We start from the raw sequence: 26,448 nt of genomic DNA on the forward strand, positions 1-26,448 counted from the left end.
ACAGGAACACGAATTAAGTGATATTTGAGAAGATGGGACACCAAGGAGGCCAGGCCAAAGGCGGTGACTCAGCTATACATGAAGTTAAATATTTCCCAAGCAAAACCAGCGATCCAAAAGCCCTGCTCCCTAGGGACCACTGTGAGGATAGTGACTCACCAGGGGGGACTCCGGATTCAGCTGAGCACATTACACTGGTCAGATAAATATAGGGTGCAGGAATGTTCTCTGCTCTACGCCCACAGCCACCCACCAGGTTCACCAGATTTCTCCTCACTGACCCAAATACAGAGGAGGATCTTCATGGGTGGCAGAAAAAATCTGACACCCTAACTGTGTCTCTTCCAAAGGAAGAGAATCACTTCTGGGTTGGGGATCACCCCAGTCTGTAACAGTGTGCAGTTTGACTTTCTTCTGTGGGGTCAGGTGGGGAACAGCTGCTTTTGTCCTGCTCCCTCACTGTGCATCATCCTTGAGAGACTCCTGGCAGCCCTACCAGCCTGCTACAGAATTCCTTCTCCTCTCCACCTTTCACTCGTTGCAAGGAGGAGCAGTAACATCTGAACTGCCTGTTTTACAACCCTAATTCTCTTTATGAAAACATAATTGACCACATTTCTCCATTACTAGTGTAAATAATTATTTCACTGCTGTAGTGTGTACACAAATTTGGTTTTTTAAACAGTGAATTTAATGAATTTTTTAAGTTCCTTTACCTTCCAGTGTACATTGAAGTTCCAAGTCTCCTCTGAAACATCAGGAACTTTCACTCCATAATTGTTGCTGGAACTTAGGCAATGAACTTTTGTTTTGGAGTCTCATGAGTAAAAAAAACCAAACAAACAAAAAAACAAGTTTAAATCTTGCAGTTAAACCCAAATCAGGGGCTTGAGGGTTTTTTCCTAACTCATGAATTCAGCTTTTCTGATAACGAAAAACCCAGTTTGATTAATTGATTCCTATTAAATAATACAAGATGAAAGACTGAAATAAATTCTGCATGGGACCCTCAAGCTCCAAAATATGCTTCTCCTGGAGCTGTGCTACCTTCACTAGGATTGTAATTCCTGATGTTCTTTACATGTCAGGTCCCATTAGGGAAGAGCATGCACTTTTCTGAGGCCATTGAAGTCAATTCAAGCTTGTTTGAGCACAGTCTTCTGAACACCTGAAAATAACACCCTTCACCTTGGAGGTGGTCGGAGTGGCCACTGTCTCCTGTGATATCTCATGCAGCCCATCAAGAAGATGGAGTTTTACAAGGGTCCCCCTGTAAGGTTTTGCTGGTGCCAAAACACTCAGTCCGAATCCTGTGGATTTTTGGAGGGTCCAAGAAGAAGTCAAATGGCACCTCCTGGGCTGGCCAGCATGGAACCTTGTTCCTTGCAAAACCAGATGAAACAAAGGTCTGAGGACCTACCACTGCAAAACAGCCACAGCATGAAGGGAAGGCTGCCAAAACTGTGTGTGTGTGCCTGAATGCAAGTTAGACCAGTGCAAATGAAGTCAGTCATTATATCCATCATTAATCAATATGTTAGCCAAATCCCAGAAGACTTGGTTAAAAATTTTCTCCCAGCCCTTCTGGGTAGGAGGAAGTTGTGGAGATGAGATGGCTATTGGGCATTTTGTTGATGGATGCTAGTCCTCAGTCCTCTCAGCTTTCTGCATTTATCTCTTAATCACTGGCCTGTGGCATTCCACTTCCCACATTATTTTTCAAAAAAAAAGTGTTCCTGAAACAAAGACTATAAATTTGTTTCTGTTACTCCTTAATGCAATAATCTAGACTCTTTATGGACCGTTACGTATTCATGAACTCTGGTATTTAATGGCCACAGGTAACATATATTTCACAACTGTAAGATAGCCTTGTGTACAGTGAGAAAAAGTCTATATTTATTTACCTTCTGCATTACTTTTTTTGTTTGCTTGTTTGGTTTTTGTAGTTATTTGGTTTTTTTGTTTTTTGTGGGTTTTTGTTTGTTTGGTTGGTTTTTTTGTATTTATGAACTACATAGCTTGAAGTACTCAAGTGTGTCAGGGAGACAACATTCCCTGGAATAAACCAGGTTCCAAAAAAAATGCAGGGGCTCTCTGAATGCTTTCCTTTCAGAAACCCTATGGCTACAAACACACAAATGGTTTCTCTCTGGGCTGTTCAAACACTCACAAATGTTCTCCTCACAAATGAGCCTCCTTCACCATTTCCCTTCTGGTCTTCTGCTACTGGAGCTGCTCCCTGCACCTGGGGACCCAGCATCTTATGGAGGAGCATGGTAGCTACAGCAGGGCTGTAGCAAGTACCTAGTGACTATTAAATAAAATTGTGGAAGACCAGTTAAATCCTATGCCTGGTACATTTCCAAGGACCATGCCATGGTCTGCAGGAACAAGGGATGTGTGTGGTGCCCTGTTATTCATTCTGGGAAGGCCACGAAGTTGCCTTCTTGCTTCTGGCTCAAGGCATTCTTATTGCTCAATGGGATAGAATTGCAAATTTAAAAATACCAATGTCAAAGTAAATAAAGAGTTGTTAAGCCATAATCTTTAAGGATACTTTAAATATTCTCGTAGGCAAAGAGTGTATATAATATTTGCTCAGGATTAGGTGTGTACCTGATAAAAGGAGACGTTCTGCCACTTAAAACAGCAATCTGATGACTCTTTCCCCCCGTCGTTCCTATCAGTCCTTTTCTTTACGTCCCTCATGAATTTCTAAGCCTCAGCTACAGTATAATTGCAGACAATAAATCAGGTTTTATAATTGCCAAGCTTATTTTTGCTTTTCAGCTGTAGGGTTTTGCGTGTAAATATTTGGCATTTCCAGCGGTTAGCTGGCAGCTGAAGAAACTACAACAGTATCCCCACTCCAGGGCAGAGAAGTCCAGCTCCACTAGAGTCCCACTCACTGGATTTCAACCCAAATCAGAGCATGCAGCATCAGGACAGGCAGCTGTTAATTCGTCTGTGCATGGAAATCACATGCAAAATATTACTATGTGGTGCAGGGTGGTTAGTTGGCATTTTAACAAGCTGCCTAGGAATTGAAAAGAAAGCAAAAAGATCAAACTTGTGGAGGATTTACCTTGGCCCCAGACTGGTGGTGCCCAGCCATCCCTTCTCTGACTGGAGCTCCCTCAGTTGTGGAAACCCCCAGCCCTGCCAGTGGGGTGGCCACATCACATGAGACAGGCACCGTCCCAAAGCCTCACTCAGAGACTCTTGCATTCTCTGTCCATGTGTCCACCCATGAGCTGCTATCCAGCACTGTCCATAGGTGCTTTATCTGCTGCTTGGCTGCTCTTCTGACCTTCCTGGAGGTGAGTCTCCTCCTACCTGTGCTACAGTGAGGTGCAGGTTGAGTGGAAGAAGGAAAATGAAATCTAAAACTAACACTCAGCACAGCAACCCATGAGGGAGCAGTAGCTGCAGCTGCCAAATGCTGTATAATCAGCACTGCAGCCCTTTTCTTCCTGCCATAGCCATAGTATGGAAACACTTGGTCCTATTTCCATGCATTTCTTTTGAAGTCAGTACAACATGCTCACATATGAGCTCTAGAATCTCATTTCTGTATTCGGTGCACTGTGATGGGCTGCACTTTATGTCTCTGCATTGTTCAGCATGTTCCCACTGCATCACCTCACAAATGTTTACTGTGTTGTAAATTTACCACCCAAAGCATCCAGATTGATCCCACATAGTGTCATCTTGGGCCTCCACCCAAGGTGCAAAAAAAAAAGCTTCAGTTCGCCAGCCACTGATGGAAAGCTGGTCAGCCCCTTGGTAGCTCAATAGTCAAAGATCCAGAAAGGATGAGGTCCATGGAGGTGGGTACAAAAACTTGTAGAAATCACCAACCTTTACAGAACATCTCTTTGCGACTTTTATTTAAAAAGTATAGCCAGCTACATTATAATTTTTAATTGGCGTTTTAATTGCTTATGAGCTTGATGTTTTCATAACAGCCTTTGTAAATTTAATATTCTTGCCCTACCATGATGTTGCCCTTGCCATTAAACTTTCCACATGGAAAAAAAAATATGTGAAACCATTGTCTAAAACATAAAAAGCTGCAGCCTCAGTAGGGCTGGGCATGAAACTCATCTGAAATCCTACCAAAATGGGATCAAATCTCTCTCTGAGCAGTGGGTTTAGCTGACGGACTGCAAGAGAACAGAAGAGGTTGATAAGTGCTTGATATTTCCCCCGAAGGGGCTGAGGAATGCCAGAAATACCCACCACATTTGTAGAATAGAGCATTTGGCTACATATGTCAGGTGTAAAACACTTCACAGACTTCAGGAGAAAGGTATGCGAGTCTTAGGGAGCGCTGTCGAAAACTATGCTATTAAAGGTACTGGAGTTCAGTGCCTGCAGCTAGTTATGCAGTGTGTGGAGAGGCATTCTAATCTTTTAATTTTATATAATTATATTTGTTTGGGAATGGAAGGGGCGGGGGGAATTTGCGGATTACTTTGGCAAAGACTTTGGAACCATAGTCGCCTCTGAGTTATTTGCCAATATTAATTTGTCCTTTAATATTCTGAGATGACACTACATGTATGTCAGATCCCTGAAACCACAAAAATCTTGTCAGAGAAAAATTTATATGTGCACAGCATTTTAAGAGAAAATTTGTGTTGCAGTGGCTTTCCTATGTTATTGCCTTCACAGCTGCAAAATAAAAATATTTGTATTAGAATTTGGTGAAAATTTTCCCTCCAAACAAAACTCTCTCAAGAAATCCAATTTTTATGAAAATGGAGTTTTGGCAAAAGACTTTCAGTGGGGATTTTTTTGCCATAATGCACAAGACTGTAACATATCCTGGTCAGAGAACCAAACCATGAGGGAGTGGGAGCATAAGTCACCCAGCTACTGTTCCTGCAGGGCACGGCATTGCCTGCTGGCCAGGCCAAATGGTCAGAGGTTTGGCTCACAATTTTGAAAAATGTATTTCTGATCTTTGAAAATGTTAACATCTTTTGGGGAAAGAAAAAAAAAAAAAAAAGCTGGTAGCCTTGCAGGCGACACAAATTGCATTTATGCAGAAGCAAAGTCCTAAGAGGTAGGCAAGGAATACTTTGCACCACTTATTTCAGGCCATCCTTTCTGATTTGTGAGGATGGCCATTTCTCCCAGTGTGTCCCAGTATGCTTCCAGTGCCTTGTTCTGCTGCAAGGGGCTGTGTGGAGGTAAAAAAGAGCAGCTGTCACTTCTGTTACGCACTCTGCAAACCTTTGTCCCAGAGTATATACAAAAGCATATCTCTAAAACATCAATGTCTTCCTTTTTTTTTTTATTATTTTGAAATGATAGCTTTAAGAGAAAATCAGACAAAGGGTTTGGTTTTTTCCTCAGCCTCCACTTTAATTAAAATTCTCAGGGTTTTTTTTAACCTACTGGATGCAAGACAGTTGTTACTACTTTAGAAAGCAATTATGCTCTGATTCATTTCTGCAATGAAGCACCCACAGCTACTTGAACATCAGTGTGAGCCAGGCACATCCCTGGCTACTCAGCTGGACTGGAGTCCAAATGCTACAAAGAAAGTAATAAAGTCCTGTTTGGTAAAACACAATGTGAAACCAGCATAGGTAGACTAAGATACCTCACAAAAGTTACAACTCATACCATTTCCATAGGGAGATTCTGGTCAGACTTATACAGGTGAGAAGTTAAAAAAAGGCCCAGAAGCATCCCTGTCCTTAGACAGAGCAGCGCTTTCATCCCACAGAGCTTTTTAACCCTCTCCGTTTCCCCGCGGTGTCCCCCACAGCCTGCTCCTGCCACCCCCTGGGATCAGCCGCCCTCCCCTTGGGACCCCGCACCTTCTGTGACCCCAGCACGGGTGACTGTCCCTGCAAGCCCGGGGTGGCAGGGCCCCGCTGTGACCACTGCCTCCCTGGATACTGGGGCTTCGGGGCCTACGGCTGCCGCCCCTGCGACTGCGCCCGCAGCTGCGACCCCCGCACCGGCGACTGCCTCAGCAGCAGGTGAGTTGGGGCACCCCGGCCTCAGCAACTCCCCCCCCTGCGTCTCCATCCCAGGGAAGGCACTGCTCCGTCCCCATTTACGCATGGCACACGGTCTGAAAAGCATCCATTGTATCAAATATTAGGGGGTTGGCGTGGTTGGGAATTGGGGATGGAGCGGGAGCTGAGGCTGCGGTTTGCCTGGGTGCCTGGCACACTGTGGCAAAGCACGGGTGGGGTTGGAGTATTGGCTCTTGGTGCTGGTGTTAATAAGTGGGTAGTTTTCCATAACCTTCACTGATGTGAGCCTTCACTCTGTGGGCAAAATATGAGCCGCAGGGAGATCTAAACGAGAGGAGAACAAACAATTAATATTGTTGCAACTCAGCTTGCATTGACTGCACTGGACTTAAGAGTCAGACTCTGACTTTTAAAAGGCAGCACATTTCAATGATACCTCACTCTCCTCATCTTATATGTTGTCTTCTTACTATATCTATAGCATATAAATCCCTATAAAACATTCCAAAACCACAATGGATTCATGATCCACTCTGAAAACATTCAACCTGTTCACTTTAAAAAACTGCCCCTTGCTTTTAACACCACTAAGATACGCTGTCACCTTGCGCCCAGAGGTCATGTTGGTAATATTCCTGCTTTCTGCTGACTCAAGGATGAAGGGTGACCATCTCCCTTTCCTCCAACAGCTCAGACGTGACCTGGCACCATGAAACACCTCCTTTCCAGGCTGTGGTCAATGAGAGCGAGCCCACCTGGGGCTGGGAGGATGAGCAGGGCTTCTCAGCACTCCGGCACTCTGGTAGGACAGTGCCTTTGCACATGATTCCCTTCCCTATCCCTCCTGACAGCAGCCAGCATGGATACAGTCTTCTGCACTGGCTTGTAATTAGTTGCAGGCAACTGGAAATTGCAGGAAGGGATCCACATTTCCTTGTTAATATCTTGGTGACCACTTCCTTCTCCTCCACAAGCTGGAGGAGCCTTATGGCTCATCCCATCAGTATGAGGATGTGCAAACCCTTTAGGCAGGTGCTCCACACTGAAAGCCTGCACCCAGCATTTAGCTGTTGGTAAGGCAAGAGTTACTTACCTGAATTTGCAGCCCAGCTCTGAATTTCAAGGCTGGACACTCTTTATTTTATTAATCATTTTAAATCTGTCTTTGTACTCAGTAGGACTGCTACAGGTTGGACAAATCAGCAACATTACGTAGAGAGTGGCCTTTTCCACTTCACAGGCAGGGAATTGGAAATTTCCAAATAAAAACTTATCTCCCCTACAGCCGCAATACTTTTGGCACCAATTGCAGCTTACAATGTGATCTGAGATTGCCTGGCATTTCAGCTGAAACCATAGCTTTTATTTCCCCCCCCCAAGTCAGGAGGAGGCAGGTGCTGCATGAAGTTGCTGTGAGGCACTTTGTCTCCATGGTGCAGCATCAAGCTGTCCTCCCCTGCAATCACTGCATGCAAGCAGGCGAGTGTAATTTCCTGCATTTTCAGAGAGCAGTGTGATAAAATCTCAAATATACAATAATTGAGTTAATAGAGGTGAAAGAGCCATCATTTGTCTGGCCAACTTAATTTTAAACGTAAATAAGTGTATCATGTTATTCTTTGTTCTAAGATCACGGAAGTCATTAGTCTGCCTTAACCTCTGCAAACATTTCCTTTTAAAATTTTGTCTGGTACATTATGGTGTGGAAAATACCATGGGGAAAGACGTGTGTTATTTGCATCCTGAGGCAAAATAATAAGGCCTTTGTTTCCCTTGTCTTCAAATTGTAAACAAGGAATAATTGCCCTTGGACTAAAATTGTATATTCAGCCTGAACCTGAAAATAGGGATTTTTTTGCATGAGACTTGTGAAAACATCCAGCAGGTCCCAGGCTTTGCCCACACAGGCTTCCATCTTCTAATTACAATCCACAACCATTTGCTTTCTATTTTTTCCCCAGGTAAATGCGAATGTAAAGAGCAAGTTTTAGGGAACCCCAAGGTCTTCTGTGGGATGAAGTACACCTATGGTGAGTTTCGGGTGAGGTGGAAGGGCTGTAAAAGGAGTTGCTGCGAGGAGCTACAAAAATGTAAAGATTGAGAGGTGCTACAGTGTGCACCATTCCATCCCTCCACACCCATGGACCGCTTAGTCTGGGAACAGATCTTTGACCTTTTCAAAATGTATAGATGTTGTGGTGCCAAGTCAAGGTTAGCAAAGCATGTTGCTTTGTTGCCCACCTCTCTTGCTACCAAAATACTCTTGTGCCAAAATCATGAGGGTACAAGAGCTGGAAAGGTGTCTAAGAGGTTGTCTAGATCCAGGACAGACTGGAAAGCACCATTTCCAAAAATGAGTTACTAAAGCTCTGTCTGTAGACCAGGTGCCTCAAGAACAGTCTAAAAATTACTGAATCTGAATTGGCCTGAATGAAAGGTGGTACAGTGATCACCACACAAACTGCTACACAGAGGAAGCAGCTCCAGCAGCTTCTGTGATCTTCCCCCTGTCAGTAAAGTTCAGCTGTTGCAATGGAGTGATGTATATTCTCTGTGTCTCTCCTGGATTTAAATGAATGAGAGGAGGAACCTTTGTTTCCCAAGACCTCTCTGGTGAGTACCAGTGAACCGCCTTCTTCATACCTCAGCAGAGTGAGGAATGCTGTGCAGAGCACTCCCTTCCTTTGCAGACTTCCAGGGGTTTCTTGCACCTGTTTCATCTCGCACTGAAGTAAAAAATGCACAAACAGATAACCCCAACCTCTGCAGGCTGTAGAGCAACCTACAAAGGGAAGTTCAAGGGGCCGCCAGCTGTTGAAATACAGCTCTGGTGTAGCAATAATAGAAAAAAATATGATTCTCTTTGCTTTGCTCCCTGGCCGCAATAGTGACTGTGTTCAATCTTGCAAGAGATAAGAAATAATAATAATAAAAATGTCACAGAAACCCCAAGTTCATAAGCCTTATCTAAAGTGCGCTCTGGCTTCCCAGCCTTTCATCATTCAGCATGCAAAGGTGTCAGCCAGACTGGAGAGACAGATGAGTTATGGAGCTCATCATGAGCTTCAGGAGGGCAAGCAGTAGGAAGAGAGGTTTCCCTGAGCTTCCAGACTTTAAGCACTGAGTAAAGCATCACTGTACATTTAGTAAACCCATTGTAAATACTTTATATATTCCTGGGTTTTAATTTATGTCTTCCCAGTGATCAAGACAAAGATCTTGTCAGCCCATGACAAAGGCTCCCATGCAGAAGTCAATGTGAAGATCAAGAAAGTCTTGAAATCTACAAAGCTAAAGATCCTTCGGGGCAAGAGGACACTCTACCCTGAATCCTGGACTAACAGAGGCTGCACTTGTCCCATCCTCAATCCTGGTAGGTTTGATTTCCTGATTAGTACCTCCCTGCCATGTTTGTACATATTTCATTCCTAACCCTCTGTCCCCTCATAACAATGAGCTAAGATTGCAGCCCAGTACTGACTAAGTTATTGGCTGTTATATCATCTGGACTCCAATAGCAATCTCCATCAAATTTGAACTTTGTGGAGAAAAAATTGGTTTGTTCTATAGAATTTCAAACATACAGTTCTCTTTATGAAACATAATAAGTCTGGCAGCTTTACCAGTTTTGGTCTGTCTCCAGAGGAAGGGAGGTTCATATAACTCCATGACTACATGGCATATCTTTTCAAACCTAATGCTAATTTAAATCCATAAAAAAGCATTTAGATCTCATTTGAGTTGTGATACTGTGCTGAAGCTCTAATCTAAACTCAAGGGAAAATGTCTCTTTGAAAGGAACACTAGTCTGCATCTACAATATTTGGAAGACATTCTTCCATGTGGTGAGATGGCAGCTTTGGCTTCACAATTTTTCTCTCATCTTCTTTCACTGAAATGGAGTCTAGCCAGTGGTGGCTAAACAGTGCATGCAGCCTCCAGCATGGAGGAGGAGATGAAGACTCAGACTCAGTCCTTTGTTAAATAGAACAAAGCTAAGCTCCAGCTGACACACCTTTCTTTACCACTCAGATAAACCAGCAGTTACCAGCTAGTTCAGATAAAGGATTTTCTTTCCACAAGGCACACAGAGCACTTGGAAATCACCAATCAAAAGGTCGATTTCTATGCTGAGGCATCTTGTATGTATGCAGCATTAGAAACTTTCTTTGGAAGGAAAAGGCTGTTTGTGAGGCTGGATCACACTAAAAAGTTATTAATTGATGAGATGTTTGCAGTCTGCTTTCATCTGCACTGGAGTGACCATCTCTGGCTTTGAAGGCAAGCTGCTTTCACGGGGAAGTCTTGTCAGGTACAAGGGTTGGATGAATCAGCAGCATTAGGCAGGACTTTACTGTTTAAGTGCAGTAAACTTTTAGATATGGGTAATATACCATGAATCTATAATTAAATAGATACAGGTGTTTTATTTTTCCATATGCCATGCAAAGGCAAGCAGGAAAGCTCAGATGCAGTTGCCTTAATAGGAACATAAAGGAACACCATGAAAGGTGTCAGACACCAAGCATGCAGGGCAGCCCTGACAACATCTTCAGTAAGTTCAGAGGAGCTTCACTGATTTTCCCCAGTGGGGGGTAAAAAGCAGCAATCACAGAATTGATGAAGATCTCTTGGACATCAGTGGGAGGGTGAAGATACACTAGAGGCAATCCAGGTGTTACCCCCTTGCCAGCTCTCATGATTTACACTGCCAAGTTTGGCATTGAAATGCAGCTGCTGGAGTCCCATTAGTATCAAAAATTCTCAGCTTTCATGTTGAAAAGAAGTTGTGAAGATTTGTCCTAATGGGAAACTTGAAAATATCAACTGAGTGTATATTTAAGATTCAGTAATTTCAAAGGGAAAAAAATAAAAGGATCCCAGATATTATTTAAATCTCATTTTGTTTAACTAGTACATTCTCTTCTGAATGGTTTGCAATATAGAATATTAGCAGATTTCACCCTCTCTCAGAATAAGGGCTTGTGGCCTGCAGATGAATAAACCAATAACAGCTGGTTTATAAAAAGCCAAGCTGATATAAAACAATTTCCTGACATATAGCTATAATGGAAATCACATCTCCCAGAATCATAGAGGAGATCAAAGACAAAAATAAAATATAGACATATTTTTGTCCTGTTTCACAGCACTAAAAGGAAACCAAAAAGAGGATAATATCTTAAAGGCTCTGACAAGAAATAAAAACTCAAAGTATTTGTCAAATCTCCATGGGTTATTTTCAGATGACGTGTGTAAGTTTCTGTGAGATGGTATTTGCTACCCTTGCACACTTTCCCCTCCACACTCACCCACAGAAGCAGGCTGGACTTCTGGGGGACACTGAGCTGAAAGGTTTAAAGGCCTCAGCCATCTGCAAGGGAACAGAAGCCTCTTCCCCTCCTCAGCTCTGCCCAGCACTGGCACAAATAAGCAGAGAGCTGCCTGCCAGCAGCACAGGACAAAACACACAGCTGCAGGTCCTGGCTTGCAGCACCTCAGTCATTTGGTTTTACCCTTCTCTAACACCAGGCTGACACTGTAGAAAGCCCTACCAGATCAGCAACCACAGCAATATTTTCTTGCTCTCTGAGGGTACGTGCCACATTTCTCTCTCAAGGGAGATAGATTTGGAAGCTCTTGAAAAGTGATGTTTATAACAGCAAGACTGACATCACCAAAATGAATGTCTTGTGGAGGAGGATACTGCCATACACGTATCCTGTGTTTACTTGGCAGAAGAGAGTATGTGTGTGCCCAAAATCTCAGATCAAGTAGATAAGAAATTGTATTGAATTAAAGAAAAACACGCGTGACCTTTAGCTAGGGGACACTCTCCCTTTACTCTGAATTACAAAATGAAAACCCAAGAAAACATGAGCAGACACCTCACTGTGGCCAGGAAGGAGCAGGGTGACAGAGACCACCTCCCTCAGGCTATTTTGTACCACCATGTGGTGCTCCCTGGACCAGTGCAAGGAGAAGGAAGAGGCACAGGAGGGCTGTACTTCATGCTTGCTGTATGCCAAGTATGCTGCTGCAGGATGGGCAGCCTGGCAGGGAGCTCCTCCTGCCACAGGAGGGATTATCCTCTTTATTGTTCCCATTTTGGCTGCTGGGATCTGTGACAGTGCTTCTTTAGCTAATTCAAGCCAAAGGCTTCACTTTGACCCCCTGTTTGTCATTATTGACTGGCTCCATGTGCTCTTTGAATTGTGCCCTGAGAGCCAAGCACAGACCTGGATGCTTGGGTCCAACCCTCAACAGCAGGATGTTGAGGGTCCACACTCAAGCCCCTTCTGGTACCTTCTTGACACCAGGCAAGGCTTTGCCAGAATCTGCTGTCATGTCCCTAAAACATCTGGTGGAGGCATGAGTTGAAGTATCTCTTTTCAGTGTGACTACCATGCCTTCAGGCTCTTCTGGGATGCTCATGCTTACAAATCTAGTATTGCCTCTCCTCTGACCTGCCTTTGCCTGCAAGGAGGCACCAGCTATTTCAAGCAACACATTGGCACTGGGCTGTCCTGTGCCATCATTGCAGGACTGGAACTGTTGTAGCAAGTCCAGAAGAGGCCCACAGAGATGATCAGAGGGCTGGAGCACCTGTCCTATGAAGACAGACTGAGAGAGTTGGAATTGTTCAGCCTGGAGAAGAAAAGGCTCTAGAAGGGCCTTAGAGCAGCCTTCCAGTACCTGAAGGGGTCCGACAGGAAAGCTGAGGAGGGATTTTTAACAAGGACATGTAGCAATAGGACAAGGGGCAATGACTTTAAACTGGGAGAGGGTAGATTTAGGGTAGACATTAGGAAGAAATTCCTTAATGTGAGGGTGGTGAGACACTTGCACAGGTTGTGCAGAAGTTGTGGCCGCCCCCTCCCTGGCAGTGTTCAAGGCCAGGCTGGATGGGAGCAAGCTCATCTAGTGGGAGGTGGAACTAGATAACCTTTAAGGTCCCTTCTAACCCAAATCATTCAGCTTCTATGATGCTATGAATGTTCTGAACCTATTGATTTCCAGGCATAGGTATTTTCAGGGAAAGGTGAGACAGGTGGCCACCAAATGAAGGTAATAGCAATTTTCAAGTGATGTTTAAAAACTCATAGTGCAGCCCCCAGATCTCAGCTTCCATTTATATTTAGACGCCAACAAAATCAAAGTTTGTAGGCTGCATGCCACTGACAGACGTGCCACAGAGGTAATTTTTCCATAGATACAGAGGTACAGATATACAGATACATGAGAGAATCAATATGTATAAATCTTTCTTTATATAAGTGCTTTTTGACATGGGATTAGATGTCCAGGCTGATGCTGCAGCATCAATAGGCCACTTGAGTGTAGTGGTGTGCAGTCCCTAACGGCTCTGCTGGTTTGCAGGCTTGGAGTACCTCGTGGCAGGACATGAGGACGCCCGAACAGGCAGACTCGTTGTCAACATGAAAAGTTTTGTCCATCAGTGGAAGTCGGCTCTCGGAAGAAAGGTCCTGGAGATTTTGAAAAGAGACTGCAACTAGAGGTGCACGATGGCCTAAGGGCATTTCTTTATGCACAAAATGCAACAGCCTTCACAGCGAGAAGACCTCTAGGATGAAAACTGGAATGTAAGAAAATAGTGCCAAAACATGTAGCAAGGTGTTCAGAGTTGTAGGCACTATCTAATTTAACTCTTCCTAGCCAATGTTCATTCACTTGCCTGTAGCTTCCTTGCCAGGTGTTCTCCTGAGCCTGGCTCATTGTTATGTTGAGGGAAACAAAAGGAAGGGCAGACACTTGTCTCACTTCAGTGCAATGTTGGGGAAACTCCTCTGAAGCCACTGATCACTCTAGACTAAATTGCCACCCTAGAGAGGGAAGGCGCGACCATGAGCTAGAGCTGAGAAGCAAAACACCACTGCCAGTGCCACCAGCATGGATCTGGAGTGACTTCCAGAGGCTCCCAGAGGATGCTGTGAGGAAGGCAAGGGCCGAAGTGGTAGGCAGTCACAAAAAGTGACAACCATTCTTTTAAACCCCTCCCTCAAGTTAGGGCGCAGCACCTGCCAAGGAGAATCAAGCACCACGTGCTTTTAACCTGGTCACCCCGCTGAAGGTTTCTGGGGCTGCATTCTCTGCCAGTGCTGGTGAAGATGGAGCTCCCGGAGTGAATCCAATCCCTCTGCCTTGGCACAAGTGCAGCACGGGGCAGAGTCTGGGTCTCCACCCCCCGCACGGCCCCAGAGAAGGGGCAGCTCCAGAGGGTGCAGCACCTCGGAGCTTTTTTTTTGTCCTTGAAGTGTTAAAAAAATGAACCTAGCCCTAGTGTAAATATTTCATTGTATAAAGCACTTTACTACCTGCCACTTGACGGTGCAGGAAGTCTAATTGTGTTGGGGAAAGAAGAGGTTGAAGGTGGCACATGGAAAAAAAAAACTCCCTGAAACAGAAGCACTCCTGAAGATCCCCCCAGTTGGACGGCATTAACTCTATAAAGGGAACGGCCGGCCTGGCACTGGCCACTCAGAGTATCTGAGGATACAATCTGAAAGCTAAAGTATTTGCACTGAAGTCCCAGCTTCAGACCAGCACTTGGACCCCGTGGGCAGGACTCCAGCGAGACTTTGCAACAGTGTGAGAAGAGACTTGGAGACAAAAAATGCAATTTCCAGAGGAGAAAAACTCTGCCTGTGGATGCAGAGAACAGAAAGGACTTGCATTCTTGTATCACAACCCAGTGATTCATGGTGGGCCTGGAGTTTATTTTATTTTTATGTTAGTATTTAAAACTGAACTTTTTTTTTTTCTTCTGTGTTATTGTTTGCAATATATATATGGCCATTATATTTCCTCATTAACACCAGTATGGAATATAGCACAGTATACTGCAGTTTTCAGCACTAAAATATATCTTTTCTGTAAAGCATCTCTAAACCACATTGCATAGAGTGTATTTTGTTCATGAGAGTGAAGGGAAAGAAAAGGAAGACATACAAGACCAGAAAAGTCGTAAGTCTATCAATCTGCTTTACGTATGTATTTTTCTTTCGAGGTCCTGTGGACTCACAAAAAAAAATGATACTATTTTGGTAATTTGTTTTTATATCTCATATATGTAATAAATATAATATGATTTCAAGATCTTCATCTCCTGCTACTGCTTATGCCACTGGCAATGCAGTCTTTGTGCCTGCACTAGAGAGCTCAGCATAGATGGAACTCAGTAGGGAGAAGCTGCCATGAGGGACATTTCCCTCCCGAGGGGATAATGTTTACCATATGCTAAAAAGCCATGAAGCATAGATGGCTCACAGAAATCTCATCTCAACTCCATTTTGGGAGGCTTATAAGCTTTTATCCTTGCATCCACATGGGTTTGACGGCTGAGCTGCAGAGGAGTTACCCATAAAAAGCAATCCAGGGATGGCAGAAATCAGTCTCACTCCTTACATTTGAAACTGTAAAGGGAAAGATAAAAGGCTGTGGGAAACAAGAGCTGTGGCAAAAGGTCTATAAAAACACCACAGAGTGAAGTCAAGCATCAGAAATGAGCAGCCAGGGGGGTAACTCACAGCGTGGGCAGCACCTCCCCGGGCAGGCTGTTAATCAGTGACTGCTGGGGCACTGCTCTGTGGCAGCACCCATCTCCCTGGCAGCTGGAGGAGAGCACAGGGAAGGGCTCCTGTGGTGACACTTGGAAACTAAGAGCATTCAGTATCTCTGATTAAAAAGTCTGCAGTTTTACCTGCATGACATATTTTAGCTTAACTTCATTTTAATGCAATTAAAACTCCATTTGCAATGGTTAGCTGGTTAAGCTGGATATCCCTCCGTTCATATGAGATCACCTCACAGTGACAAGGCAGCCGTCTGAGCCCCTCTCAACTTGTTGAGGCAATAAATCTTTGCAAATGAGTGAGTTCATGGAAGCAGCCTGCCTGCTCTAGCTGTTTAATCCCATGTGTTACATATATTGTAATAATAGGATCTCTTTCCCTGCCTACCTGAAGAGTATTTTTACTTCTTGATGACTACAGGAGTAGCAATGCCTTGACCCAGTCCTATCGTGTGACGAAAATCAGTGGCAGAAAAACCAACTCAGTCATAATCATAGTTGGCAACAGCACCCACAAAAGGGTCTTTTCTTCCAGAAAGACCTCTCTGGCCTTACAGACAGGTGTTCATGATGGAGGTAAAACTGGCAGCTTCACCAGAAGCCAAGCTGCCCCTCCCTGGACCATGTTGCTCCTGGTGAGAGGGAAGCAGAGGTGGGTGTTGATGTCCTGGGAACCAAAGCAGAGGTGGCTGTGCCAGGAGGTACAGCAGCTTTGCCCAGAGCATCCCCACGCTGCCCTCAAGCCTCACCTGCAGGTAAAGAGCAAGCACCTTCCTGCCACTGAAGCATGGTGGAGTCTTCAGCCATCCCTGTTCCCAAGGCAGGAGGGTAGATGGAAGCAGTGGCCAGGGCAGGGATGACTCTTGCTGGGTGCCATGCACTTGGGCTGGAGGAGGTGCAGCTGATGTCTCAGAGCCAGCTGCCACTGCAGCACAGACACAAAGCAGATATGGCAAACGCAGCCCCTCCAGTGTGTCAGCATAGGATCCAAACCTGTAGCAGATGTTGCAGCACAGAGGAGGGGAACACCCAGCCCCAACAACACATTTTCAGTCCCTCATTCCACCGTGCATCTCTCCAAGCTCATATCCTGTGCCATGAGAGTTGTCAGGACACGGCACTAAACTAAATCTACATGTTGGTCTGCAAGGGAAGCTTTCTCCACTGTTCTCTGCCACCTCTGCTACTTGTGGAAGAAAGCAGGATGAGCCACCCAGGACTGCCCATCATTATTGACTAACCTGAAGCCAGCTGCAGGTTGATGCTTGGAGGAGGCTCTACTCAGAGGTGTCCCACATCCTGCCACAAGGAGGTTACCTTGCTAGTAACCTGACTGCTTGCTAGTAAATGTTTGTAAATGGGTTGAGGGCCTGAAGTCTGGGTACTTCTGCCCATTGATCAAGAAGCACAAGGTGACAAGGCAGAGGTGTTGATGTGAAACAGGAGCTTTTATTCTGTTAAAGACCATTTTTCTCTTCAGACCACCTTAGCAGGCACCATTCATGCCCATGAGCACAAGGAGGGATGAGGCAGAAGCTGTCTTCAGCCCCGGCCACATCCTCTGCAGCAGCATCTGGCCATGGGCAGCACATCCCCAGAAGATGCTACTGACAGGGACCTCCCCTGTCCTCAACACCTCCCAGACCAAGCCCAGCTGGGGACACCAGAAGTGGTGTCTTCTCCTGCCAGGGTGAGAGCTGGGAGAGGGCTCAGAGATGTGCTGGCTGCATGTGCATGGGGCCTGTCCCACCAGCAATTGCTCGCCCCAGAGGAATGGGATCTTCCAGACAGAGTGGAAAATTACAGGCCTGTTTAATATAGTTGCTCCAGCAGGGTAAATCTTCTGGGATGTTGCTGAAAATGACTGAACATCTGGTATTACCGGCCTGCTTTAATGGAAAGCTGGGCTGGTATGGGTAAACATAACAACTCAGAAACAAACAGTTGCAGTGAATTTTTTATTTTTTTTTTTTTTTTTTATCTTTATTTTTAGTTATCATATTGACTTCAGTATCAACCCTGGATAGAATAAACATCTCAAAAATGTCCGGAGGCTGCTCCCTCAGCATCCAGAGAGGAGCCCTCTCTCTGATAAGGCAGAAGGAGATGGGCTGCCTGTGGGCCTTCTGGGCTGATGTGTTGATTTTTTGGTGATGGTGTTTCCAAAGCACGCCCTTGCCTGGAGATTACAGCTTCTTGCCTCTCTTTTCCCACAGTCCAGCACAGAAACATCTCAGATGCCTTTTATTGCTTCAAGGGAAGGCAATGAGGCTTTGGCAAGACTTGCAGGCTGGGAAGTATACTATATATGGGAAATTTGTTGGCTTATTGAAAATGTTAAGCATGGCCAAGAGGCCAACATGCCACAGCAGGCACTGGGAGAGCCACTGTGTGTGCCCAGCCCTGGTACAGGCTCCTGACTTCTCCATCACTCAGGTGGCTCCTTTGGAGCAATGCACAATGTGTTCACACAGGCCAGGGAAGATTCTGTCATACCCAAGTCCTGTTCCTCCCAATGTTATCTGCAGTTCAAGGCATTTTCAAGCTGTATCTCGACTCTTTCTCTGCATTGCAAGAGGCAAAAAAGAAGTTTATGCAGCTGCTCAGAGTTCTATGGGTGTAGATGTGGGTGCAGGGGTGTGCAGGTGCACTCCCACAGGACTGATCACTGCTTCATTTCCCAGATTTTTTCTTTCCTTGTGGCTCTGAGCTCCCTCCAACCAGGCAGGTTGCTCACACTGCCTCCATTTCTTTCTTTGGCCTCTTCTCTCAGTCCCGTGTATACGAGGAACTTACTGAGCACAGGACATGGATTTTAAGCCATTTGAAAATCAGAGGTGGAAAAAGACCCTCAGATTTGTATGAAAATTGCTGAGAAGGATCAAACTGTTCCTAAACCCAACATTAGTGAAGGCTCCCTGAACTGAATTGCTGTGAACAAGGATATGTTTCAGCCTGTGCAAAATGCAGAGCAGCTCCAGGCTCAGGAAACACACTGAGGTACTGAAACAAAGGAAAAACAGATCAAAACTAAGCAACCATCCATGAGCCTGGCATTTTGCCTGGAGTAAAGAACATTGACCACTGTGTTTATCATGCCTGATTCATACAAGTCATTCCTACCTGGTTCAATACAATCATAGAATCATAGAATGGGTTGGGTTGGAAGGGACTTCAAAGCTCACCTAATTCCAATGCCCCTGCGTGGTCAGGGACACCTCCCACTAGATCAGGTTACTTGAATAGCAGATATTTCTAACATGATAACCTTAAAATGCATGGCTCTTTAAAAAATGCAGCTGCTATGTCTCTGCTCTTTGTAGGATCTGGCTCTCCTCTCCTTTTGTGTAGTCTGCTGGTGGTCAAATCTGCTATGTTATACCTACCTGAGCTTTATCTGAATAACACTGGTAGGAGATAAGTAAACATTATTTCAGGTACACAGATAAGGACAGGAGATTTGCCGCACTTAACGTGAGCTGTCAGTAGTAAGTGGAAGTTGTGCAAGGATCCCTTGTGGCCCCAGGGTTGCAGAAGAGACTCAGGAGCACCCCAAGGGGAGCATTACAGCTGCCCAAGCAGCTCACAGGGGCAGGTCAGGGAGGCAGGAAGATGCACAGGAACTTCAGTAGCTCGAAGAGCATCACTAAAATACTTCTGGGAGAAGAGCAGGGGATTAAACCCACTCTCCATAGGGGAAGTGAAGTTAAACACAGCAGAAGCCCAAGAGGGGACACTGACAGCATCCTCTGCCACCTCTGCAGCTGCATGCAAACCCAGGGACAAGGGACCCCAGGAGTGGGAGATGAGGAAGCCTCAGGCATCACTGCCATCACCCCTTCTTTGGCATGGCTGCCCAGACCTAATAGGCCCTTTCTCCAAATAGCTTCAACAGAGGAGTAATTTCTTGACCTGTAAGGAAGGTCCTCCAAAAGGCCCCCAGAGCTGCTGGGGTGACTGGAACAGTGAGGGGACAGTGGGAGGGACAGTGAGCTGGGTTACTGCAACTCATGCAGCTGGCAGCCACCTTAGGGGCTTGAAAACATTCACACAGAGCTGCATGTACAAACTCAACATGCCCAGGGCTGCTCGGCAGTGCAAACAACCCCTGTCTGTGCCATCAAACACCTCCAAAACAGATTCTGGGAGGGACCCTGACCCTCAGCAGCCCCCTGAAGGAGAGGATGTGGAGGGGATGAAGAGTTTGCAGGCCAGAGGTGTGCCAGGAGCTAACAGCTTGGTGGGCAGATGATCACCTTTTGGTGCCCGGAAAAGTTCCTGAAAACTGTAATTTATTCGCATGTCTGTACCTCCGGAGAATCAGCACATCCTGCCCCGTGACCTGGCCCCGGCCCCAGCCAAGAGCTACAAAGGCAGGAGGGAAAACACAACAACAAGAAAACAGAAGCCAAGTTATGCAGCAGAGGGGGGGGGAGGTGGAAAAAATATTTCTCTGGTCACAGCGTGTGACCGACAGAAACCCTGTCAGGCACTGTAAATACTATTGAACACAGCAAAGACAAACAGCCCGGCCTCGGCACCGCAAGGAGCCTGACACCCCGCTGCACGGCTCTGGAGACCGGGCCGGTGCCGGTGCCGGTGGTGGTGCCGGTGGGACGGGCCAGCAGTCCCGGTCCCGCTCGGGGATGTAAACAGGACGTCCCACCCCATGCTGATACCGATCTGCTGGAGAGGGCAAAAGAGGGAAGGGGCCGGGCCCCCGCTGCACCCCGGTCACCTCCGCAATGACAACGCAATATTGGAAATGACAAAACAGAAGGGGTATGACAGAGAGCTCTGAGAGGAGGTGGCCCGGGGGACTTCTGCCACAGACTGACTGCAGAGGGGTCTGCTCCATCAGGCCTGCTCCACACTGTTTAACTTTGACACATTAAAAGCGATAACAACTGAATTCTTCTGAGCAAAAAAGCACTTGTAATTGGATAATGGCCACTGAGCATCAGTAGTTGAGCTGTCTAATGCCTGAAGGAAAGCACAATAATTTTTTTCCACCCAGAGACCTATTATGAAGCTGACAAGGTCCTGCTCTCTACAATTCCCATTAATTTTACTGCTGAGCTTGAGGATTTATGACAGCTTTGTCTGACATTCATGAGGCAGACAGGTATTGTTACATGCCGACATAACCCAGGTAGCAGCCAAGGGTTGTTCTCCACAAATGACTGCGTTTCAGTCAGCTTTGGAAAACTCCCTGCTCTTGTACAGGGAAATACTAAACAAATGAGAATCGCTTTACATTCCAGTCTCTCTTTCCACCCTCAGGGAAGCCCTACACATGCCAGAGAACGGGGACCTCTGCTCATCCTGTGTATTCAAACAGCAGGAAAGCTTAAATCCTTAGAAATCCTTAAATACCCAGCAGATGATGACATACACTGAGGACTTACCATACCTGTCATTTAAACCCTCTGTGATTTGGGAAAAAATTAAACATGCAGAAGTTATTTTAGCCATGAGCAAAAGAGGAGTGACAAGCTGGCATCCTCATTCTTCTCCTTCCAGGACTTTGTTTTCTCTAGACATGCAGAGTCTTTTTCTTTTTTTTTCCTTAACCTTTATCTAACATCCAAAATACAGAGAAAATAAATAGAACTAAAATAGGAACAGTACAGGAGAAAATACCATCAGGAGTTCCTGTACACAAGGCTATCCTGGCATCCAGGGCTGTTGACATGCTTCATAGTTATCCGGTCTCTGCCAGCTGGATGCCAGATTCAAGCTCAAATCCACAACTTCTTTCTTCATGCTATGGTTTCTGCAGTGTCATATTCTGGAAGACAGATTATCCAACAGTATCCTGAAAAATAAACCTACATGGCTAGGCCCTGAGTTTCCCTCACCTGGGAAGCAAGGATTTTGCTTTCCTGTTATGTTAACAATGATTTTTTCTGAGTGAACTGCAACGAAGGATGCCTTTTGTTTTTGTGGTAAAGGACTGTGTTATTGTGATTTTAGTACAGATTTTTAAAATTTTCATTATAATGAAGAAACATTTCTTCTGTAGTCCACAGAGATACATCGGAGTAAAACAGGCTGGGAAGTAACAGGCTTTGGTCTTCCCAACTTCTCTCAGCAGTCAGGGAAGCAACTGTACACAGCCTATTGGTGGAGACTGGTGCTGGGTTATACCAGGTGATGCCCAAAGAGTTTTTTTCCCCCAAAGACTGCAGGGTCTGAGGACTCCTAGGAGACCAGGGCTGAGAGGAGAAGTGTCATCTCCCTTGTCTTGCCGGGAGGATTTTGTTTTCCTTCGATGGTGTCACTCATGAGTGGAGCAGGGATGGCCTTTCACGATCAACAACACTCTCATGGTAAGCCCACTATGACTCTCACTTGCTTGAGTCCAGAGACAGATTTTTCAGAAGGTTCCCTCTCCTGGCTTATTTTTCAGAAGGTCCCCTCTTCTGGAAGGCACCATCGAGCAGAGGCACAGCCCATTATATGGCTGCAGGAGCTCAGGTCACAGAGAGCACGTGTGCTAACACCCACCCTGCAGGTGACACCTGAGCTGTCATGAAACAAGCCTGCTAAAACCCAGCAATATTTGACAGTGAGGCACTTCAAACTCCATGTTTTTTTGCAACACATCCACCTACTGTTTTCCAGAGCACATAAAAGCCATGACAAAATATGATATGTGGGTTTGGAGCCCACCGCAGCCCATATTTTTGTAGGTTTGGGGAATGAGAGGGATACCCCCTCACTGAGGGACCATCAAGGTCTGAGAGGCAGCCAGGGTAACCTGTTGCAAACCAGAGATGCTACAGGTCTTGCTCGCTGTGATCAAGTGGGTTTATCCTAGTGACTTGCAAGCTGCTGAGCACCAACCTCCACTCCAAGTCTCTCCTAGCTATTCCTTAAATAAACACTATTTTAATAATAATGAACCATAAAGGTTACCCACTCATCCTTCCTTTCAGGTAAGGAAATTAATTGACCAATTACCTTAATCAAATAAGTAAAAAACCCCAAACAAGTATTTTTGTCAAGGGATTCACTGTGTTGCCCATTTTAAATTGAGAAACAACCTTCAGGTATCAGTTCCCAGCCAACACACCATTTGTATGTGTTAAAGTTAAGATACTGGTTTTGTTGCTGCACCGTCCCATGGTTATGGTGCTTTCCACTTTAAGCCCACTCATAATCTGGTGACTTGGCCAATGAGTGACCTTTTCTTGTCAACGAAATACAATATAAGTTATTTTTGAAAGAGCTGGTGCCTCTGCATGCTTTTTTTCCCTTCAGTGTTGTCATGCAACCATGATTACTTTACTGAGCAGAGGGGGGGGAAACAACAGTGGCCTATTGTAGTGTATACTGGGAAACAATTTTATCTTTTTAATGCAAGTGGTAAACAATAAAATCCATTTTTACTCTGTATTGTGTAATGGGACAACAAGAGAGTGAAAACACAGAGATAGCTACCCTTCCCATGCAAACAAGCACAAAATAACACAGTTAAACCTTTTCCTTGTCTTTGCCTCCCTCACATTCTCAGCCTTGGAGTCCTCTGGTATCTTCAGCTGCTGATAGGGTGGCAGCTCTGACTGGGATGATGGTGAATTACAGGTGCCCATGCCATGCCTGTCCATTCAACACTTGCTGTCCTGGACAGGTTCCTCCTGGTGCTGGCCACTGTCCCATCCTTCATGCAGGACCACCATAGCAGGTCCTTAGAGCTGATTATCTGCCACATTCTCAGCATCTCAGCACACATTTCAAGGCACTGGAGCAGCCCTTCTTGGGGACATCTCTGGAGGCAGCAGGGGACACTGGCAGCCACTTGGGTGCAAGGGCAGTGCTGGTGCTGAAGGTGAGCATGGGCTGCACTGCTCCTGCTGGGTGTTGGGGTGCTGAGGCAGTTCTCCAAACCTGTGACTACAGGCAACAGAGATAGGAAAGGAAATAAAGTTATAGTAGTGTCCAAACAGGACAGATTGGATTGCTGTAAGCAGACATGCCCCTGCTATGCAGGAATGCCACGCACAGGCATTGTGAGCTTCTTAGCAGAAAGCATGTAAAACTATCCTTTTAAAAAGAGAAGAAACGTCACAGGCATGGCTTGAAGAATCTACAGAAAGACGTCAAGCACGGCAAAACATCTGGAGGAAGGCAAAAAAGACGACATCAAAAAAATATCTCTAAATAACCTAGCAGTAGCGCTGCTCCCTGAGGGCTTTGAATACTTTAAAGGGCTAAGTATCAGTAAGTCTTGTTTTGCTTTTCATTCCAGATCTCCCAGTCAGGTTACAAAGCAGTGAAATCTTGAACTTCATGTTTAGTAAGGGTTTTCTTTGGCAGGGCTGGGAGGTTCACACGCATAGGGCAGCAGTCTCAGCACAGGTATAAGCTTTTTTCCAGCTATAAGCTTTTTTTTTACTAAATCCTCTTGGTTTAGTAAAAAAAGTGCAACTCCTTGATGTGCACCTCCTTTCACCCTTGGACCATCACCGGCACCACGCTGACATGACAGCACTCAAAGGCAGCGATGGTTTCGCCCTTCTCCACGCTCCGGCACCGTTTGGGTCAGGGGGTGTCTCCAGCCCGCAGCCAGCCGGGCGCCAGCCGGGAGCGATGCCCGCAGGGGGAATGCTGTCCCCATGTCCCCATGTCCTGGCTGGCACCTCGCCGGCCTTCCTCTGGGGCAGCCGAGGGCAGAGCTCGGCTCCCCTCCGCTGTAGTTCCATGCTGAAAGCCTGCAGGGCAAATTGCCCTACCTGGCCCTCGGTGGGGGGGATGGATGTGCAGCCCATGGGCCTGCAATTTACATTTAAAGAATTAATAAAAATTCCAGGCCAGAGAACTTCTGTGGGGTTTATAACCTTGACCTTTTTTTATCACCCCCCCGGCTTGTTTCTTTTTCCCTTTATAACCAAACAAACCCATACAAATTAGTATTTGAAAGTATGCAATTAGCAAGCTGCTCCTGCAGCTATGCAGTTCCCCTACCACCCAGTTTCCCAATGGGGGGAAATCAACAATAAAGAACAAAGAGAAGAATTTGCTGCCTCATATTAATGACTGTTGTTTGAGGACACCGTTTGTATTTTAAATTAATAGCTCACCGAGGACAAAAAGGTCAGAATTGCATTTTATGGTAGCTACAGGAAGGCAGGAGGACAGAAGAAAGGCAAAGGCTGGGAGCAGACAGGCGGAACAACACACTGCTTGCTGGCAAGGCCAGGACCAGCACCCAGCCACATTGAGGACACATTTCCAGAAGTCAAAACATGGGCACGGTCCTGCAAGGCGGTGAGGACAGGAGTGAGAAAGGAGCACACCTACCTCCCAGCCAAGTGAATGAGCTCTGTGGCACACAGCGTGGATTCGGAAATAATCTGCCCGGTGATTTCCACACGCACTCCCCACCCAAGAATCCTTCCCTTCTGCAAAGTCATATGAATTCATGTCCTTGCATGTGGAGCTTTCTTCATCAGCTCTAATGTCCTGGAGGCACTCTGCACCTCAGGATGCTACCTGTGGATATGCAGTAAGACCCTGACAACTTCTAGCAGAAAATCTGTGCCTATGTGTTGAGCTCAGCTACCTGGGAATGTGTCCTCCTTAATGTCATAGAATCATAGAATCATAGAATTGGCTGGGTTGGAAGGGACCTCAGAGATCATCAAGTCCAACCCTTGATCCACTACCACTGCAGTTACCAGCCCATGGCACTGAGTGCCACATCCAGTCTCTTTTTAAATATCTCCAGGGACAGAGAGTCCACTACTTCCCTGGGCAGCCCAGTCTTTGAAATGTCTACAGTTAAATCTAAATTGAGAAACTCCAATGAGATTTGATGCTTTATCCAGCCTTTATCCATGGGTATGGATCAATACCTTCAGGAGAACTCATCCTGCTGGCTCTCTGAGGCTTCAAGATGAAGTTGAGCCAGTATGGGACCTTTTGAACCAGTAATATGAAATGAGAATGAAATAGCCACACCACAGCTGATGATAAAGCTCGACAGAAAGGAGAGCCAAAGTCTCCAAAAGGGCCCTGAGATCCCTGAGGTGGACATCCCAGTGAGGTACTACCTGGGCAGAGCAGAGCAGCCAACCTATAGCCAACTTCTCCAAAGCTGCCAAGAGGAGTAAGAGGCTTCTCAAAGTGCAAAGGCTTGTGCCACTAACCTTACCCGGCATGAAACACACCCACAACCCCCCTGGGACACAAGAACTGACTGGATTCCCCCAGAGCTGAGTCTGAGGTATGGCTCACTGCCAGGGTACCAGAGCCCTGGACAAGAGGTGCTACGTGTAGCCCTGGCACCCCCAGGACATTTACCCTCCTGTGCATGCTTTGATGATGGGTTTTCCACAGGGACATCCCTGACCTTCTGGGAAGCCTCCTTGCTGCTTTGGGCTGGGGGACCAGGGCCATACAGCTTTAGCCAGGACCAGGCCACCCACAGACTCATGCTGGTACACTTCCAGAGAAAGGGCAAGATCTGGCACCTTGGCCCCCACCATCCCTTTCAATTCCTAGAGGTTTTATTCTGGGCATTCTTCAGTGCATGCTCCTCCTCCTTCCTGGGTTCCTCCTTGTGGCTGCTGTCACCTCCTGCTTGCATCACATCTCCTGGCTGCTTTCCCAGGTGCTCACAGAGGCAGGTGAGGTCCTGGCATGTTTTCACCCCTGTAGGATCTTCCTTGGAGGACAGGAATCTCTATCGCCCCAGTCTGACTCCAGGCCAAAACTTTTGAGGAAAAAAGTAGGATACATTAAAGCTACTTTGAGACTGCTGAGCTCTCTTATTGGCTATAATAAGACAGGGATGTTTCTGCCAGTGTAACAAGCCCTTACCTGCAATCCTGTGTGAAGCACAAATGG

The 26,448-nt window shown here is 46.0% G+C and overlaps 1 protein-coding gene and 1 long non-coding RNA gene across 2 annotated transcripts in view; one reads left to right on the forward strand and one right to left on the reverse strand.

Annotated features, from left to right (window-relative positions):
- NTN4 (netrin 4) overlaps positions 1–15,117 on the forward strand; it is a 48,238-nt gene extending 33,121 nt beyond the window's left edge. Inside the window, exons 6-10 of the mRNA XM_071764921.1 lie at positions 5,786–6,002; positions 6,692–6,804; positions 7,964–8,032; positions 9,205–9,375; positions 13,383–15,117. Coding sequence (XP_071621022.1) covers positions 5,786–6,002; positions 6,692–6,804; positions 7,964–8,032; positions 9,205–9,375; positions 13,383–13,519 — 707 coding nt within the window. The 3' untranslated portion in view covers positions 13,520–15,117. The remainder of the gene's footprint in view (positions 1–5,785; positions 6,003–6,691; positions 6,805–7,963; positions 8,033–9,204; positions 9,376–13,382) is intronic.
- On the reverse strand, positions 5,028–5,910 carry LOC139805940 (uncharacterized). Its single transcript, XR_011730059.1, has 2 exons — positions 5,641–5,910; positions 5,028–5,191 (listed from the first exon to the last, which is right to left on the reverse strand). It is a non-coding gene; the product is annotated as an uncharacterized lncRNA (long non-coding RNA).
- Positions 15,118–26,448: the final 11,331 nt, after the last annotated feature.

Source organism: Heliangelus exortis, chromosome 1 (assembly GCF_036169615.1).
Source record: "Heliangelus exortis chromosome 1, bHelExo1.hap1, whole genome shotgun sequence".
Lineage (NCBI taxonomy): Eukaryota > Metazoa > Chordata > Aves > Apodiformes > Trochilidae > Heliangelus > Heliangelus exortis.